This window comes from Patiria miniata, unplaced genomic scaffold (genome assembly GCF_015706575.1).
Source record: "Patiria miniata isolate m_02_andy unplaced genomic scaffold, ASM1570657v1 HiC_scaffold_14, whole genome shotgun sequence".
Taxonomy (NCBI): Eukaryota; Metazoa; Echinodermata; class Asteroidea; order Valvatida; family Asterinidae; genus Patiria; species Patiria miniata.
In genome coordinates, this window is record NW_024037052.1 from 6323387 (window position 1) to 6339150 (window position 15764).

The 15764-nt window shown below is 41.4% G+C and overlaps 1 protein-coding gene across 2 annotated transcripts in view; it reads right to left on the reverse strand.

The window, feature by feature from the left end:
- The window catches only part of LOC119721978 (DNA topoisomerase 2-alpha-like), a 46480-nt gene that overhangs the window by 6369 nt on the left and 24347 nt on the right, over positions 1-15764 (reverse strand). For both annotated transcript variants that reach the window (XM_038191954.1, XM_038191955.1), the window contains exons 17-27: positions 15204-15318; positions 14147-14268; positions 12784-12932; positions 11410-11641; positions 9690-9889; positions 8723-8861; positions 7299-7494; positions 4923-5179; positions 4160-4243; positions 2587-2787; positions 890-1010 (exon numbers count right to left, since the gene is read on the reverse strand). In XM_038191954.1, the coding sequence (XP_038047882.1) occupies positions 890-1010; positions 2587-2787; positions 4160-4243; positions 4923-5179; positions 7299-7494; positions 8723-8861; positions 9690-9889; positions 11410-11641; positions 12784-12932; positions 14147-14268; positions 15204-15318 (1816 nt within the window). The remainder of the gene's footprint in view (positions 1-889; positions 1011-2586; positions 2788-4159; positions 4244-4922; positions 5180-7298; positions 7495-8722; positions 8862-9689; positions 9890-11409; positions 11642-12783; positions 12933-14146; positions 14269-15203; positions 15319-15764) is intronic.

Genomic DNA, 15764 nt, shown 5'->3' on the forward strand with positions numbered 1-15764 from the left:
CAAGTGAACAAAGTAAAGTTATCTGTATGGCCTCACGCCTTATATTGCACTTTTATTTGCAGACTGTAATTTTTGATAATTACCAAGTAAAAGCTTCAACACTTTGGGAAATCTTTGATGGGAATGCTCTCAAAATGAAAGTCATTTTAGATTTGAAATGCTGAGCTCATATATTTCTCATCAAACGAAAAACGGCAAATTATGTGGAATTTTCATTTACATGACAGTTTGAGGTATTATATAATTGTTTGTTTTTCGCAATGTATGCATCTATTTTATACGAATAGTTTTTCCTAAATGCATTGGCCGTAAGACATTGTTCACTTCTTGGGGTTTGGGAATGCAACAATAACTCATCGAGCAAATCTGACACATCGCACGACACACCCAATAAACAGACAAGATGCCCTGTTCGCCGTCACAGTGGGAACACTCCTAGTGGTAAGTGGACCTTTTCCAAGCACGACGTTTGGAGACTGTCCAACTTTGAGATAGTCACTCTCAACTTTAAAAACTTTTCGATATTGCAAACACGCCACAGCTGAAAAACAAGTACGGTCCCACGATCCTGATCCACAAAGGACGACTGTCTTTTTGCGACCCGGTGAATAATCCAATAAATTTGAATTGGAAACTTGGAAGGTAGATAAACAGTTTTTACAACTTGATTTTGCTAACATGTGTCCACCTTGAACACTTCCACCACAGAAGTCCGAAATGCACCGAGTCGCACTGGCACAGTGACAACCCCACTGGCCGATGACAGGCAGTGGTTTTATGCAATAAGAGACGGGGACATGCCACTTCCGAGTCGGCTGGGTCTGTGCTAGGGTTCCGTAATGCCTGTGAGGCAACTTCACAAGGGAGGTGAGACTCTCATGGGGCATACCGTTTGTGGTCAGGGCCTTAGTGCCCTTGGCCGCCAGGCGTTGCATTAACGACATGGGTTCCTTCTCTATGCTGTCGTCCAGGCTGGCCGTGTCCTCCCCGTTCTCCAGTTTCTTGGGTTTCTGCAAGGAAGGGAATGTTCCCCAAAAAATATGAGAAAGTTGAACAAAGAAATTGACAAGAGCAGGGTTTGAACTAGAAACTTTCGGAATACGGTACCCGTGCTGTACCAACTGGGCTACCCAGCCCTATGTTGGCAGTTCCCCAGTTTATATCAGTTAAGCATGCAAGTCAGAAGCCATGAACCCGTAGCCAGGGATCACACAGTATTAGCAATGCTTCAAACCTGGGAAATAGCAAACGGGACCACTCTGCAAAGATACAACTAAAAACAAAAAAGGCTGCAATAAATTTGCAGTTAAGTACCGTTCATGTCCAGTCTAATACCTCTAAGTAAATGTTCACACGATACGTACTCTTTCTGCAAGAAATTTGAATCAAGACCAAAAAAGGATCTTGTTGTCAAGTGACACCAACCTTCACCTCAAAAAGCAAATTAATCTACTCTTCATCACTTCAGATGTTCGTGGGTTTCAGAATACAATCCAGACACTTCAAAACAAATATCACGTGATAAATCTTGTTTTAATACAGAACAAAAAAAATGCATCGGCCTTGTTTTTACTCATGCAGTACTACATTCACGATATTTCAGAATTTAATTTTTGTTTGGTACATTTGGAGTCAATTCTGAGTTGGATCTTAACTTCTGGATGGAACTGGCATAGATTCCGCAAATGTTTGGAGCCGCCCTAGCCTTGGGGCAGAGCTCTTTGACAGTCTTGGACCAGGACTGAATTTTGGAATTTGTTCACCTAACGAAGACAGTCACGATGCCTAAAGTGTGTTAAGCCATCCTGGCAGTTTTGGGTGCTATCAACCAAGAAGAATCAACTCTAGTCTCGGGAACTTTGGCAGCAGGACCAAAGAATTACAGAGCCTACCTCACACGCACTATCCGGTTTGTTAGTAACTTTGTTATCAGGCATGCAACTTGGAATTTAAAAAAAAACGAGGGAACTCCAAACCACACAAGACTTTGTACAGTATTTTTCAATTTGTAACATTACAAATTGAAAAATACTGTACAAAGTCTTGTGTGGTTTGGAGTTTTTTTCTTCACATGAATGCCATTTGGCATTCATGTGAAGAAAAAAACGAGGAAATCAGCGGATCCGAGGAAAAGTTGCATACTTGTGTTATACATGCGCACCACTGATTACTAGCGCCCACTGGATAAACACTCAAGTTACGTTAACTTCTGTTCCAATGCTACTTAATGTGCAGTGGGCGTGGTTTAAACTGAAGTGACGTCACATTAACCCCCTCTTCTGTTTAAAAGATCACAATTGGTCAAAGTTTCCTTCCACTTCCCCTGGTATACTTTAAACAAACCAATAGGTCACTTGACCAATATTGACCCAAGTAACAGCATGGCTCAGAATGCATGTTTCCATAGGAGCGTTTTAACGAACCGGATTTTCAAACTAATGCAAGTTTGTGAGATATGCTTGGAGTTTCTTGGGTCCTACTGCCACAGTTGATAGCATAGCAGCTTCGCATGCTTGTCAGTGACACATGCATGAGCAGAACAAAAACAAAATCCAGCCATGGATCAAGACTAGCTATGTGACTCACCCGTGCCTTCCTGGCAGCAGCAGTGCTGGTAGCCCTAGCCGCCTTGGTGATTGCATCGATGCGAGGGACCACCCTGCGGCCGTATGGGGAAGGCATGGTCTCTTGCTTGGTGATCAGCTTTTTGCGTGGTTTCTTGGCTCCCTTGGCACCGGCTGCGGCTGCACCGGCGGCCTCGTCGTCACGTTCCTGCTGCTCAACAATCTGAAACAAGGACAGGTTTACATGCAGTTGATAGACCAACTCTAACATAAGCAGGCCTCACAGTACCCCTCTTCGTCAATAAAGGTTTTTAGTAGGTTTGGAAATCAAAAAATAGGTTTTGAATATTTTTCCAATTGCCAAAGTACAGGCGTTTATAGGCTTTTAGGGTGCAAAACCATGGAATTGGGAGCAGAAATACAGCGAATTGCTTACCCAAAGTTCTCTACACTAGATAAAGTTAACTAAAACCAATTTTATGCAAACTGCCCAATTCTGAAACACTTGTAAAAAAAATGGGTATATTGACATTATTTTGGCAAAATGATAGCTAAAACAATGGGTCAAGTTAATTTTTATAAAATTTAATTGAAATTTTGTTAAATTTAAATGGCACAATATAAAAACAAAAAGTTTGTTATAGGTTTTAGAGGTTTCACTGTGAGGTCTGCAACTCTGCATTAAAGGGAAAATACAACATTTGCAAACATCAAAAAATAAAACTACCAAATCATTTTGAAATACCTTGCTGGACTGTTAGTGAATGACAGTGTAAAGCATCCTGTAAAATCATGGCTCCTGGTATACTGTCATTTTCAAGAAAAGTGGTATTTTTGTATCAATTTCCAACGCTGATCGGCCGATCAGCGTTGGAAACAACTGGCTTTTTTTTCTCAAATACTGGCCCCAATTGACCATCGCACTTGTTTGCAATCGATTACAAACCTATGAACGGGTACGAGCCAGCTAGACTGGTTCCCTGACCTTACAATTCCCCAATGTATGTAAACTGCTCTGTTTCTTCTTAAATGGAGTCAGGGAACCAGACTACAGGAAAATGATCGTTTTTCTCAATTCCATCCATTTCTGAAAATTACAGCAAAAGCAAATGATGTATATTCCCTTTAAAAGAAAAAAGACTCAGTAAGCCTTGTAAAGCTGTTAAGATAAAAGTGTGCATTTACAGGTAGTACAGGAACTGGGTACCCTATTGAAGTGGTACACATAAAAGAAACCCAACCCCAAAATTCAAATCCCAGAAGTTGTCTGAAGGGCTTTACAGCTTTACGGTGTAAACTGCAACTTTTGCGAGAATCATCTGTCACGCATTAAAATGTACAGAAATGTGAAATCTGTTTGGTCTTCCATGTAGCCTGGTTGCCATTTTGAAATGTCCCCACAAAATGACATTCACAACCTCTTCTTTTTCATTGTGTGAGAAGTTACCAAGTATAAAGTTGGTTACAGGTACCCGATCCAATAATCTAGAACCGGTTCCTGACATCGGCGGTTGGGTAATCGGGTACCTGGTTCCGATGCACTCCCCTACCATTGGGCATGTGAATATTACATTAAGATTGATGCCTGTTCTCACCTCCAACTGCATCTCAAACGCTTCCAGGTCCTCTCTCCACAACATGTTCGGTGTTTTCCTTCTGAGGTCGGCCAGCTCTTTGCACTGTAAAGAAATTTAGGAGAACTTCTTTGGTTTTCTTTCTTTCGTTCTGTAGTTATTGGGTTTTTGTTTTTTTAAGGGAGGGTATTATCAGTTATTATAGGTGTCTTTTGCAATTTATTTACTGGTGTACCGGAACGAAATTATTATCCTCCCGTATTTCTTATAGAACCAATCCACAAAGATATGGAGAGTCAGGTTGGCACAGTGTTTTCTTTCCTCGCCTTCCGCCTCTTTGGCCCGGGTTTGATTCCTGCCCAAGTTCGAGTCAATTGAGAAACTCTGGCGTCATTTCAATCAGAAATGTGGACTAAGCTGTTGATTGGTCAATTTGGATGCCATTTTTTTGCAAAACAACGAGTTACGGAAGACCTGATAGAAGGCGCCTGCTGAATAGTCACAATCTGGATGTCAAGAAACAGTCTTGTTTTGCATAATTAATCGCCGAATCTATGCAAGCGCCTATTCCATGGACTAGATTCCGTGGGTTTTCCAAATAATTCTTCCGGAGTTTTCCTCTCACCTCTAAAACTGTAATTTCCTCTCATTGTCTTCTCTCTACAGGTGTTTTTCAGGCTTGCGAGCTACAGTGCCTTGGGCGCTTTTCAGGAATCCTTGGTTTCATTACCAAAAATAAACAATAATTTCAGACGCCCATGGATGGACTTTGGTTGAGACCCACCTTGTCATCCCTGTGCTTGAGCAGATCGTCCTTCCTCTCTCTCGTCAAGCTCCAGAGGGCCATCCCCAGCAGGTAGTTGTAGTCCGGCCCGGCCGACGAGGAGGCCGTGGACACCTCGCTCATAGCGTCGTCCTCGATCTCCGAGCCCCCGCCTTCCTCCTGGAGCTTGTTCTGGGCCTCCTTCCAGGACTTGACAGGGTCCGAGTCGTAGCCCCGGTGAACCAGCGTGGAGATCATCTCCTTCTTCTTCTTGTTCTCTGGAGGGGAAGGGAGATAAAACATGATGAAAAAATGTTTTATTAACCCTAACGTTGCTTAACCGTACTAGTCTTGAACACTTAACAACCAGTGTTGTATTCTTGTCCATCACAAGTCTGAACAAGTCAATCCCAACTCCTCCAAGTCTCAATTCAAGTCACAATTTGTCCAATGGATCAAGATGAAGGCATTCCTTTGGTGTTGTTCATCCCATGTTACTTGTGACCAGACTTGTAAAAAGACTTGTGATTTACTTTTGACTGAACTTGTGCTGGACTGGACTATAACACTGTTCAAAACCCTTTAAGACTTTAGACTATCTTTCAAAGTGAAAAATGTGGATATCCCTGGATTTAAAGCAGGGATTTTTTTGTCCCTGCAGTGTACAAGTGGATTTAAAGCAGATATTTTTATTTGTCCCTGAAATGTGTACATGTACGAGGACATCACATATTGCAACTCGTATGCCAACTTTGAGATAAGCTAGAAACCAAACAAAAAATATTATACCCCCAATTTTTGGATATTTTATAGAAAATATGTTGGGGTACATATTTCATCAAAGTTCATCTCACGGTCATGTGATCCACAAGGTCAAATTCATGTTCAAAGTACAGGTCAAGAGGTCGTCATACTTCAAATTACTCCAACATGAAAAATAATGGTAAAGTTGGATTCCTTATGATGTTACCTTTCCAAAGCAACCAAGATCAACAAATTTGGCTCACAGGTAAATGGAGACATTTTGACCAAATTTTTATTTTATTTTTATTTTAATTTTATTTCAGCCACATCCAACAGCGCAAGCGCCAATAACAGGATGGATAAATGGAGAGAAGACAATGAGAAGTTACAGTTTTAGAGGTGGGAGGCAAAGCCCAGAAGAATATTCTGAGGAAAACCCACGGAATCAGGCAGGGACTGAAAACCCAATCCGCATATTGGCCCAGGCGGGATTCGAACCCGGGTCACAGCGGTGGAAGGCGAGGAAAGTACCGCTACGCCAACCTGACTCCCCCTAACAAGGACGGGTGGTAGCGCAAAACCGTTTGTCCGATGGCGCTAAATTTAAGAATTTCAGCCTTTTCATTTTAAATTACCCAAAACATTAAATATGAGCAAATTTGAAGGGGATGGAGTACCCATTGGGTGATTTAACACGGAATGCACCAGAGGGTACCAACAAAACAAGAGAAAACTGTTTTTCTGAAGTAAATACAACAATCCAAAGCTATCATGTGAAAATATTTCACTCTTCCTTTTGACTGTGTGAAAATTGCAAATGAAAGATTCTGGCATCATTTCGTTGACAGACTAGTGTACACATTGTTAATTTATTCCAATCCGAACAGTTGTAGAATCTTTCATGAACACATGCACAGTTGCAATACAGCTGCATTATCTCCATTCAAAATAAACAAGACTAGACTTGTCTTGCTGAGCAGGATTTGAAAGTCTCACTTAAAATATTGTGAATACTCGGTGAATCAGTCAGTCCGTCAGTAAGTGGGTCACTATTTAAAGGGAAAATACAACATTTGCAAACATCAAAAAATAAAACTACCAAATCATTTTGAAATACCTTGCTGGACTGTTAGTGAATGACAGTGTAAAGTATCCTGTAAAATCATGGCACCTGGTATACTGTCATTTTCAAGAAAAGTGCTATTTTTGTATCAATTTCCAACGCTGATCAGCCGATCAGCGTTGGAAAAAACTGGCTTTTTTTCAAATACTGGCCCCAATTGACCATCGCACTTGTTTGCAATCGATTACACACCTATGAACGGGTACAAGCCAGCTAGACTGGTTCCCTGACCTTACAATGTATGTAAACTGCTCTGTTTCTTCTTATATGGAGTCAGGGAACCAGACTACAGGAAAATGATTGTTTTTCTTGGTTTTTATAGCATTTTCGAACCCAAAACCTCAAAAAAGTCAGTGTAGCTATATTTGCTATATATTTCCAACCCCCCAATTCCATCCATTTCCGAAAATTACAGCAAAAGCAAATGATGTATATTCCCTTTAAAGTCGGGGAGTCAGTCAGGGAGTCAGGGAGTCAGTCAGTCAGTGACTCAGTCAGTCCAGTAACAGCTATTGTCAATGTTGACTCACCGATCACGATGGTGCCATCAATCTTCTCCATGATGAAGCGGGCCTGGTTGTTGAGCTTGCTAGACTCCGCCTCCAGCATGCCTTCCATGTAATCTTTGCGTCGGTGGTACATGTCCAGTCGCATCGTGTAGAAATCCTGCATGATCTCCACCACGTCTGTGTACTTCTTGATGCAGCCGTGCTGGTCGAAGAGGACCTTTAAACAAAGAAATATAAAGGACAGCAAGGTCGTAAATTTATGATACAGTTGGCAGACTACTTTTGATCACAATTGCTTGAATATGATTATAAACAGATACACAAAAGGGCCTCGATGTTTAAAGAAAATCTGAGGTTTACACAAATGCATGGTGGCTATTTTTGAGTTTCGCCCTGAAAAATAGATTTTGTTTTGTAAATTGCAATTTTTCTAGCACTTTTTAAAGAGACATCGAAGAAGAAAAATCCATGCAAGTTTTTATTTATGGAATACTTATTTTTACACAATTCGATCATTTTTTGCAGCCTGATAACAATTCAGTTCTCGTAATGAAGACTGGTTGCCGCCTCCCCATCAGAACTGATGAGGAAGGGACCACAGACCAGACTACTCGTAGGCGGTATCTGTCTGTGTGCAAAATCGATTCATGGTTTGGGAAATGATACAATTCCCAGGGCTGGGGAAATGATACAATTCCCAGGGCTGGGGAAATGATACAATTCCCAGGGACGGGAATATGATACAATTCCCAGGGGTAGGAATATGATACAATTCCCAGGGCTGGGGAAATGATACAATTCCCAGGGATGGGAATATGATACAATTCCCAGGGCTGGCGAAATACCATTCCCAGGGCTGGCGAAATGATACAATTCCCAGGGGTAGGAATATGATACAATTCCCAGGGGTAGGAATATGATACAATTCCCAGGGGTAGGAATATGATACAATTCCCAGGGGTAGGAATATGATACAATTCCCAGGGGTAGGAATATGATACATTTCCCAGGTTTAGGAAAATGATACAATTCCCAGGTTTAGGAAAATGATACAATTCCCAGGGCTGGCCAAATGATACAATTCCCAGGGGTGGGAATATGATACAATTCCCAGGGGTAGGAATATGATACAATTCCCAGGGATGGCGAAATGATACAATTCCCAGGGGTGGGAATATGATACAATTCCCAGGGCTGGGGAAATGATACAATTCCCAGGGGTAGGAATATGATACAATTCCCAGGGCTGGGAAAATGATACAATTCCCAGGGCTGGGAAAATGATACAATTCCCATGGGTAGGAAAATGATGCAATTCCCATGACTGGGAAAAATGATATAATCCCTACGTCTGATGTGGGGAAGCCTCGAAATGACAGAGACAAAATTTGCCATCCTTAAAGGAAAAACAAGCAAGTGTGGAACGTGCCTGGTCTTCAACTCACCATACTATTGGTTTGTGATATCGTGTTCTGCACACGGAAGGCCTTATGCAAGCCTTCCTGTTCAAACTGCATCAGTTTTTCCTCAGACATCTTGACAATAAACTTGACAGTGGTGTCAGTGTGGTACTCCTTGTAGTCTCTGTGAGGAAAATTTTGAAAGTAGACAGGATCATTTCAGAATGAAGCAATAAAATTATCAAAATCTTAAAGTTAGGGTAGATCATGTGCCATTTGTGCATTTTTTTTTTTCATTTGAAGCAACTAAAGTGCTCAAAATCTAAAGATGGGTTCTTAACAACTAACCTGATGAAGTTTTAGCTCAGTGAATGCTGTATATTCCGAGAAAACAATATTCTAGGTTCAGCATTTCCATTCAAAAGTCGCCAAGTCATGTTTTGAATTGCGCCGAAAATCAGCATCCTGGACACATGCTCATTTAGCCGATTGCAGCTACACAATGTCACGCCCTGAGCCGACCAATAATAGCAACCATGCGCGTGTACGTCGTGTCAACGCTTGCATGCACTTCTCATAAATTAAAAACGAACTAACAAAAATTTCTGAGAATGCGTCTTTAGACGCATCTTTGGAAATGGCCTTCTTTCATTGATTTCTTCAAAATGACAGCTTGCAAGAAAGAATAATTTCACAGGGAGTTTAATCTCATTACTATCTTTAACCCTAGTATGCTTCTCAACAATAATTACGTCAATTACCTTTTTGAAAGCTGCGAATGATGGACTGTAGCTTTAAGAACTTTTCGGAACAATAAACATCACTGTACACTCACGAAGGCCCATTCCATGGCGAAAGTATTGTGCTAGCTATTGTTCAGATAATCAAACATCGTGCAATTGCTTTATACAATAGCTTGCACAATGCTTTCGCCATAGAAGGGGGGCCTACACGAATGTACAATGATAATGTGCTCGGAATGGTCTATACAAGAAAGCAGAGTCTGGCTTACGTAATGCAGGGTTTGACTTTCTCACTGCCGTGCAGGAACAGCTCCAGGGTAGCCTCCTTGTAGTTCTGGGTCCAGACACGGACAGGCAGCTCCGTAATCTCAATAGTGTTGTTGTCAATGATGGATACTTCTCCATTACAGACGAAACGGTTGGGCTCAAACTCCTCAATGGTGCCCTTGAAGTTCTTGTAGGCTGGGAGCTGGGTTGGGGATACAAATGAATAAAAAATAACCAACATAAGTTCTTGGACAGTAGCTTGGACAATATTTCAGTACTACTATACATATTAATTCAATTCTCACTTATTATATACTTACTTGAACTGGGTAGCCCATTCAATGGAATCCACTGGTCTCCCATGGGGCCCAGTAAGGAGAAGACAATGTGGAGAAATTACAATTTTAGAAGTGGGAGGAAAACCACAGAAGAAAACTCTGAGGGAAAACCCACCGAATCAAGGAGGGACAGAAAACCAAATCCACATATTGGCCCAGGCGGGATTCGAACCCGGGTCACAGTGGTGGAAGATGAGGAAAGTAGACTCGCCATGATTGAGAGCCGAGATTTCACTGGTCCATTCACCATCACGGATCAGCCACTAAATTTGCTGTTTACTAAGCGCACACGCGAGGCTTCATGCACAGCTGAAACACGCATGCGTAGTAGGCTATTGCACAGGTTGACCGTGCACCAGTCTAGTACGCATGCGCTTTACGAAGCAATCGTGGAAGTAGCACATGGGGTAAGTGCGCATGCGCGATCATCGCCTTAGCTTCATGAAAAGATGGGGGCACATGCACAATGTTTTGCCGAGAAAACTCAAAATTTTGGTGAATATGCATGAGGTATAGTAAACCAAATGAAACATTCTTTAGTTGCAGTGGATAGTCAATATAAGCTCCCCTCGGTATTGGAAGTTGATAAACTTGTTCCATTGGCTTTGCCTCGGGAACTAGTTTCTCAACTTCCAAAACCTCGGGGAGGTAATGTTGCAGGCATGCAACTGGGAAGTCACAAAAAAAGAGGAAATTCAAATTTTTCCAAGACTTTGTAGTGATTTGTACAGTGTTTTTCTATTTTCAATGACACACTTGGGAAGTACAAAAAGAGGAAATCAGCTGATCCGAGGAAAAGTTGCATGCCTGAATGTTGACTATCAACCCACAAGGCATGTCTTATTGGTATAATACTGTATAGTGACAAATATGCCTGGGCGAGTCGTGGATATGTCTACTCGAGTACTTGCAAAGAAATTACTCGCGAGTGGTTAACCGAATTCCCCAAAAAGCAGAAAAATGACATATACACTAGTATGACAGGAAATAACTACAAGCAAATAGCGTGCAAGGCACTCCACATTCTTCAGCACTGAGTTATTCTTACTGTGCAACGTTTTGGATCATTTGCTTCATTACTTTTTGACGAATGGAATCCTAGGGAGAGAGAGGTGGAGGGAGTGATTCCCTTTTTGCAGGGGACATAATTAAGCCATGAGCCCTAAACTGCTACTCGCGAGTACCTACTTCTACTCACGCCAGGACGAGTACTCGAGTAGATGAAAAACCACGAGTAAAACAATATGCTGAACAATACCAGATGATGTCCCTACTGAAACCAAACCAAAATTTCAACAACAATCCTGACACGATAAATGTCTCAACATGAAAATGGAAAAGAAAATCACAAAAATTAAAATTCCAAAGCAGTACTCAAACATACCATTGGTAATGGTTCCTCTCCGTTCAGCATACGTTTGACATTGGCCACCACCTCCCGCACGTCGTAGTTGGCAATCTTGGTGCTCCAGCCCGTGCCGATGCCGTCCGTTCCATTCACCAGGACCATGGGGATGATGGGGCAGTAAAACTCAGGCTCAATGCGCTGGTTGTCGTCAAAGTTGGACTTGAGCAGAGGGTCATCGTTGGCTGGGAAGATCTTACGGGCCAAGGAACTAAAAGGGGTGGAGGAAATGGACAGGGACATTGCATGAAAGTATTACTTCAAACAGAGCAACAACAATCAGCACTTAGCCCCAACTCTACAAAATCCTTGAAAAGTCCATCAGCTTTGGAGGATTTTGCAAGACCAGGAAAGGTAGATACCAATCATGTTGTGCATCGGGTCGGGTTGACCAGGCCAAACCGACCCCAAACATCATAGATATAAACCGAAACCGATCTGAACTCCATAAAACCAACCCGACCCGACCCGACAAAAATTCAAGAAAAACTGACCCGAACTAAAAAAAACCCGAATATCTGGCTAGGGCAACTGTGTCCGCTTTTTGCTCCCAATATTACCCACGTCGCATGAAAATCATCGTCTCTCAGTCACTGAATTATACCGTACGGTACTCACAACGTGACCTATCGGTGGGCCTACATGTTATAAACCGTGCGTGATAGACGGCAAACCACATTTGTCACCTGTTCTGTCAAAATCAGACTTTTCTGGGCATACGGTAAAAAAAGAGATTTTTGAATATTGTTAAAATATGTACATTTTCCTTTTAATAGGTGGTTTAATTTTTGAAACCGGTCATTCCTGGGCAAAGTTATGCTATTTTGAAGTTCATTGTGTTGAAAAGTAGAAAACGGAGAAAATGGCAGTTAAAGTTTGGGGTCTATTTTAAAACCTGTTTCAAGTGACATTTCTGTAACTGATACACCTTAACAAATCATCAAAAATACTATTTTTAGTGTTCAAATTAGGGTTTCAAACTTTTATTGTATATTTTAGACATGTTCAAGATTACAAATATGCAAAAATTAGAAAATCAAAAAAAATTCACCCCCACAGCATTTTTTGGCCCTATCTCAATTTCAACCTCTGCCCAGAAGCGTCTGCTTTTGACAGAACAGGTCACATTTGGTCGCACTGGGCACAGTGACTCTGCAATAAATATTGCACTGTGTGAATTTCTGAACTGTTTCTCTGCGAGTACTCGAGTAGGAGAATGTGTAGATCATCAAAATGACTACCCCAAAAGTCACAATGTTGAGGAGTGTTCTCTTCAAAGGACAACCACAAAGAAATGTTCACAAGAAAAGAGAATAGGTAATGAAGGGATGAATGTCAGAGTAAACAACGAACCTGAGCTGGGTGAAGATGTAACGGGGGCTGGCAGCGTCTTTACCACCGTACAGCCGCGTACCAAACTGACCAATGGGCTGCAAGAGATTCAAGTTGTTGCTGCCCACGTAGTTCTGCGCCAAGTTGATGATGGTGCTCATCAAGGAATTCTGCAACAACGGAAGTTTTAATCCTAAAATTTGATTTTTATAATAATTCAACAGTTAGGCCAAAAAAAAAAAGTGTTCGGTCTCTGGTCAGACCAAAGTTCCGGAATTGACGCGGCCACGCGGCTTTTTTTTTTTTTTTGCTTTTTTTTTTTTTTCTTCAAGCTTGGATTGTACAGACAAGGTGGGGTACTACTTTGCTTTTTTGGTGTTCTCATGTACATTGGTGTCCTCCATAATTTGCCTTGGTGCTTTCGATCATTTGCCTTAGTGCAATTTCCCATTCCTTGGTGCTCTTTGGTAAAAAAAATTGAAGTGCGGAAATAGAGGGCGCTGTTGGAGCTACCGCAGAACATTTTGGAAAAAAAAAGATCAACGCGCATGATTAAAATCGACGCGCGCGCTGACCAGAGACCGACTTTTTTTTTTTTGGCCTTATAGCAAATTTTTAGAATGACTTGAACATGAAAAAATCATTGTAAAAAGTTTCGTTGGGAAATTGCCAACATAGGACCAGATAGCTCAGTTGGTGGAGCACCGGAATGGCAAACTAAAGGTCGAAGGTTCAAAATTTGAAAATTTTGATAATGCACCTAGTCAGTTTCCCTTTGCGGTTTATTTGAAAATTTGTAATAAAAAGCTGTATCCTCTTTGAGTGATCCCCGTTTGCTATTGCCCGGGTATGCAGCATTCTTAATGTTGCTAGCATCGTGATTTTGGGCGTAATCCCTGGCTACATGGTATATACATATACGGGTTGATGGCTTCTGACTAAAGCCCCTAGAACAAAGACATTGACATATCGTTGCGTCAGTGCAACAAGGTCGTACCGTTTCTGCAACAAAGTCGTATCTCGCGCGAATACACTCCATGCAACAAGGTCGTATCTCGACTTCCATTGACTTAATGTGTACATCCAGGTTATTTCAAGTGAGATACGACCTTTTGACATTCTGAAACTCTTGTTTCACATACAGCCCATTTAAGGAGATACGACCTTGTTGCACGGACACGACGATATCGGGGAACCGCCAACATAGGGCTAGATAGCTCAGTTGGTAGAACACCAGAACATCAATTGACAGGTTGCAGGTTCAAACCCCTTTTCAGTCAATTTCTTTGTTTAACTGTCCATTACTCCTTATACTGTCCCAAACCTTCTACCAATCTACAACAATGTTTTTAAAGGGCCGTTGAAGCAATGTCTGGTTTCTGACCTCGCCGTGGTGATAGGCAGAGAGTTCCGACACGGCACCAGCCATTTGGGCCACCTTGACTTCCTTCTTCTCATAGCGTTTGAAGGCAGTGAACAAGACTTTACGCTGGCCGGGCTTCAGACCTATGTACAAGGAACAGATCACAAAGTGATGATTTAAGTAATGCGGAAAAGTCTTAGACAAAAAATCTTTTAATGATCTGTATGTGTACTGTCCAAGCTATTTTTTAGTTTCACCCTCAAAAACAGATTTTATTTTTAAATTGCTAATTTTCTAGCCATACAATGTTTTTCAAAAGATTGTTTTACCTGAGGACTTAAACTTTTGGAAAAAGCAAACATTTAAGACAGACACATATTAAAAGTAATATACAGCATCTGCTTTGGCTGTAATTTTCTAAATTGGATGGATTTGGGTGTTAGTATTTTACAGCAAATATTGTTACACTGACTTGTTTGAAGTTTTGTGTTCATAGATGCTCGAAAAACCAAGAAAAAAATGCTCTTCTTGTAGTCTGGTTCCCTTACCCTACTTCAGATGAAACAGCAATTTATAGACGTCTTGTCAGGTCAGGGAACCCAGACTAACTGGCTTGCACTCATGTGACCAACCAATTGCAAACAAAATGTGGACTAACTAATTTTGGCAATTTTGGCAAATGAAGGGCAGTATTTTTTTAAACTCATTTTTTTTTCTAACGATGGTAGGCTGAAAATTGATACGAAAATTCCTCTTGTCTTGCCCACGACGCCTAACACTCACGCACACGAAAAGTCTACTGGTTCATGCACATTCAGAATAAAATTAGTCAGGGATACTTCTCGCCATTGGGGCCGTCCATAAAGTATGTATGCACGAAAGGGGGGGGGGGTTTAACATTGCGTACACCATGCATACGGGGGGGGTTCAATCCATTGCGTACAAACAGCGATTATGCATGAAGTCTTAAGCTTGTGACTTGATTTGAAATTTGACTAGCGGTTGACTTATGAATGACTGGATGACCTCTGATTATTTTTAGCTTTTTTTTTCAAAACAAGAAGCTCTAACATCTTACCGTCACACAAGGATGGGATGGAGCGTTCGTTGTCAGCGTTTGAGAACAGCACCAGCTCCTTGTTGATGAAGTCATTGTAGCTGATGGACTTGGTCTGCTTGCCGTACAGGTAGACCTACGCAACAACACAAGCAGCATTCATGGTTACTACACGAAACATTAGGCCATTTACAATTTCAAAGGGCAAAATGACCTAACTCAATCAATTTTTTGAGCTGTTAGAATACAGTTTCAGTACAGAGGTGTGTGTTTCCGGTAACCCAACAGAACCTACACGTACAATTTTGATACACATGGGGTAGGCAATTTCTTTTCTTTTTCTAATAATGGCAAGTCCAAGAAAAGCTCCCCTTTTTCTCCCATATGTAACACCATGTTTTCTTTAATTACGAATCGCTAAGACTAATAACATAGAAGGTCTTGTGGGTATTCTCCTTGCAGATGCCAAACAGTATAAAGAACACTTGGCCCCCGGTAATTGACTCCTGATTTTGTTCACTGGATAAGTCTATACAAACCAGCCAAAACTAGAGTGAACGTTTCTCAGTATTAGCAACAGCT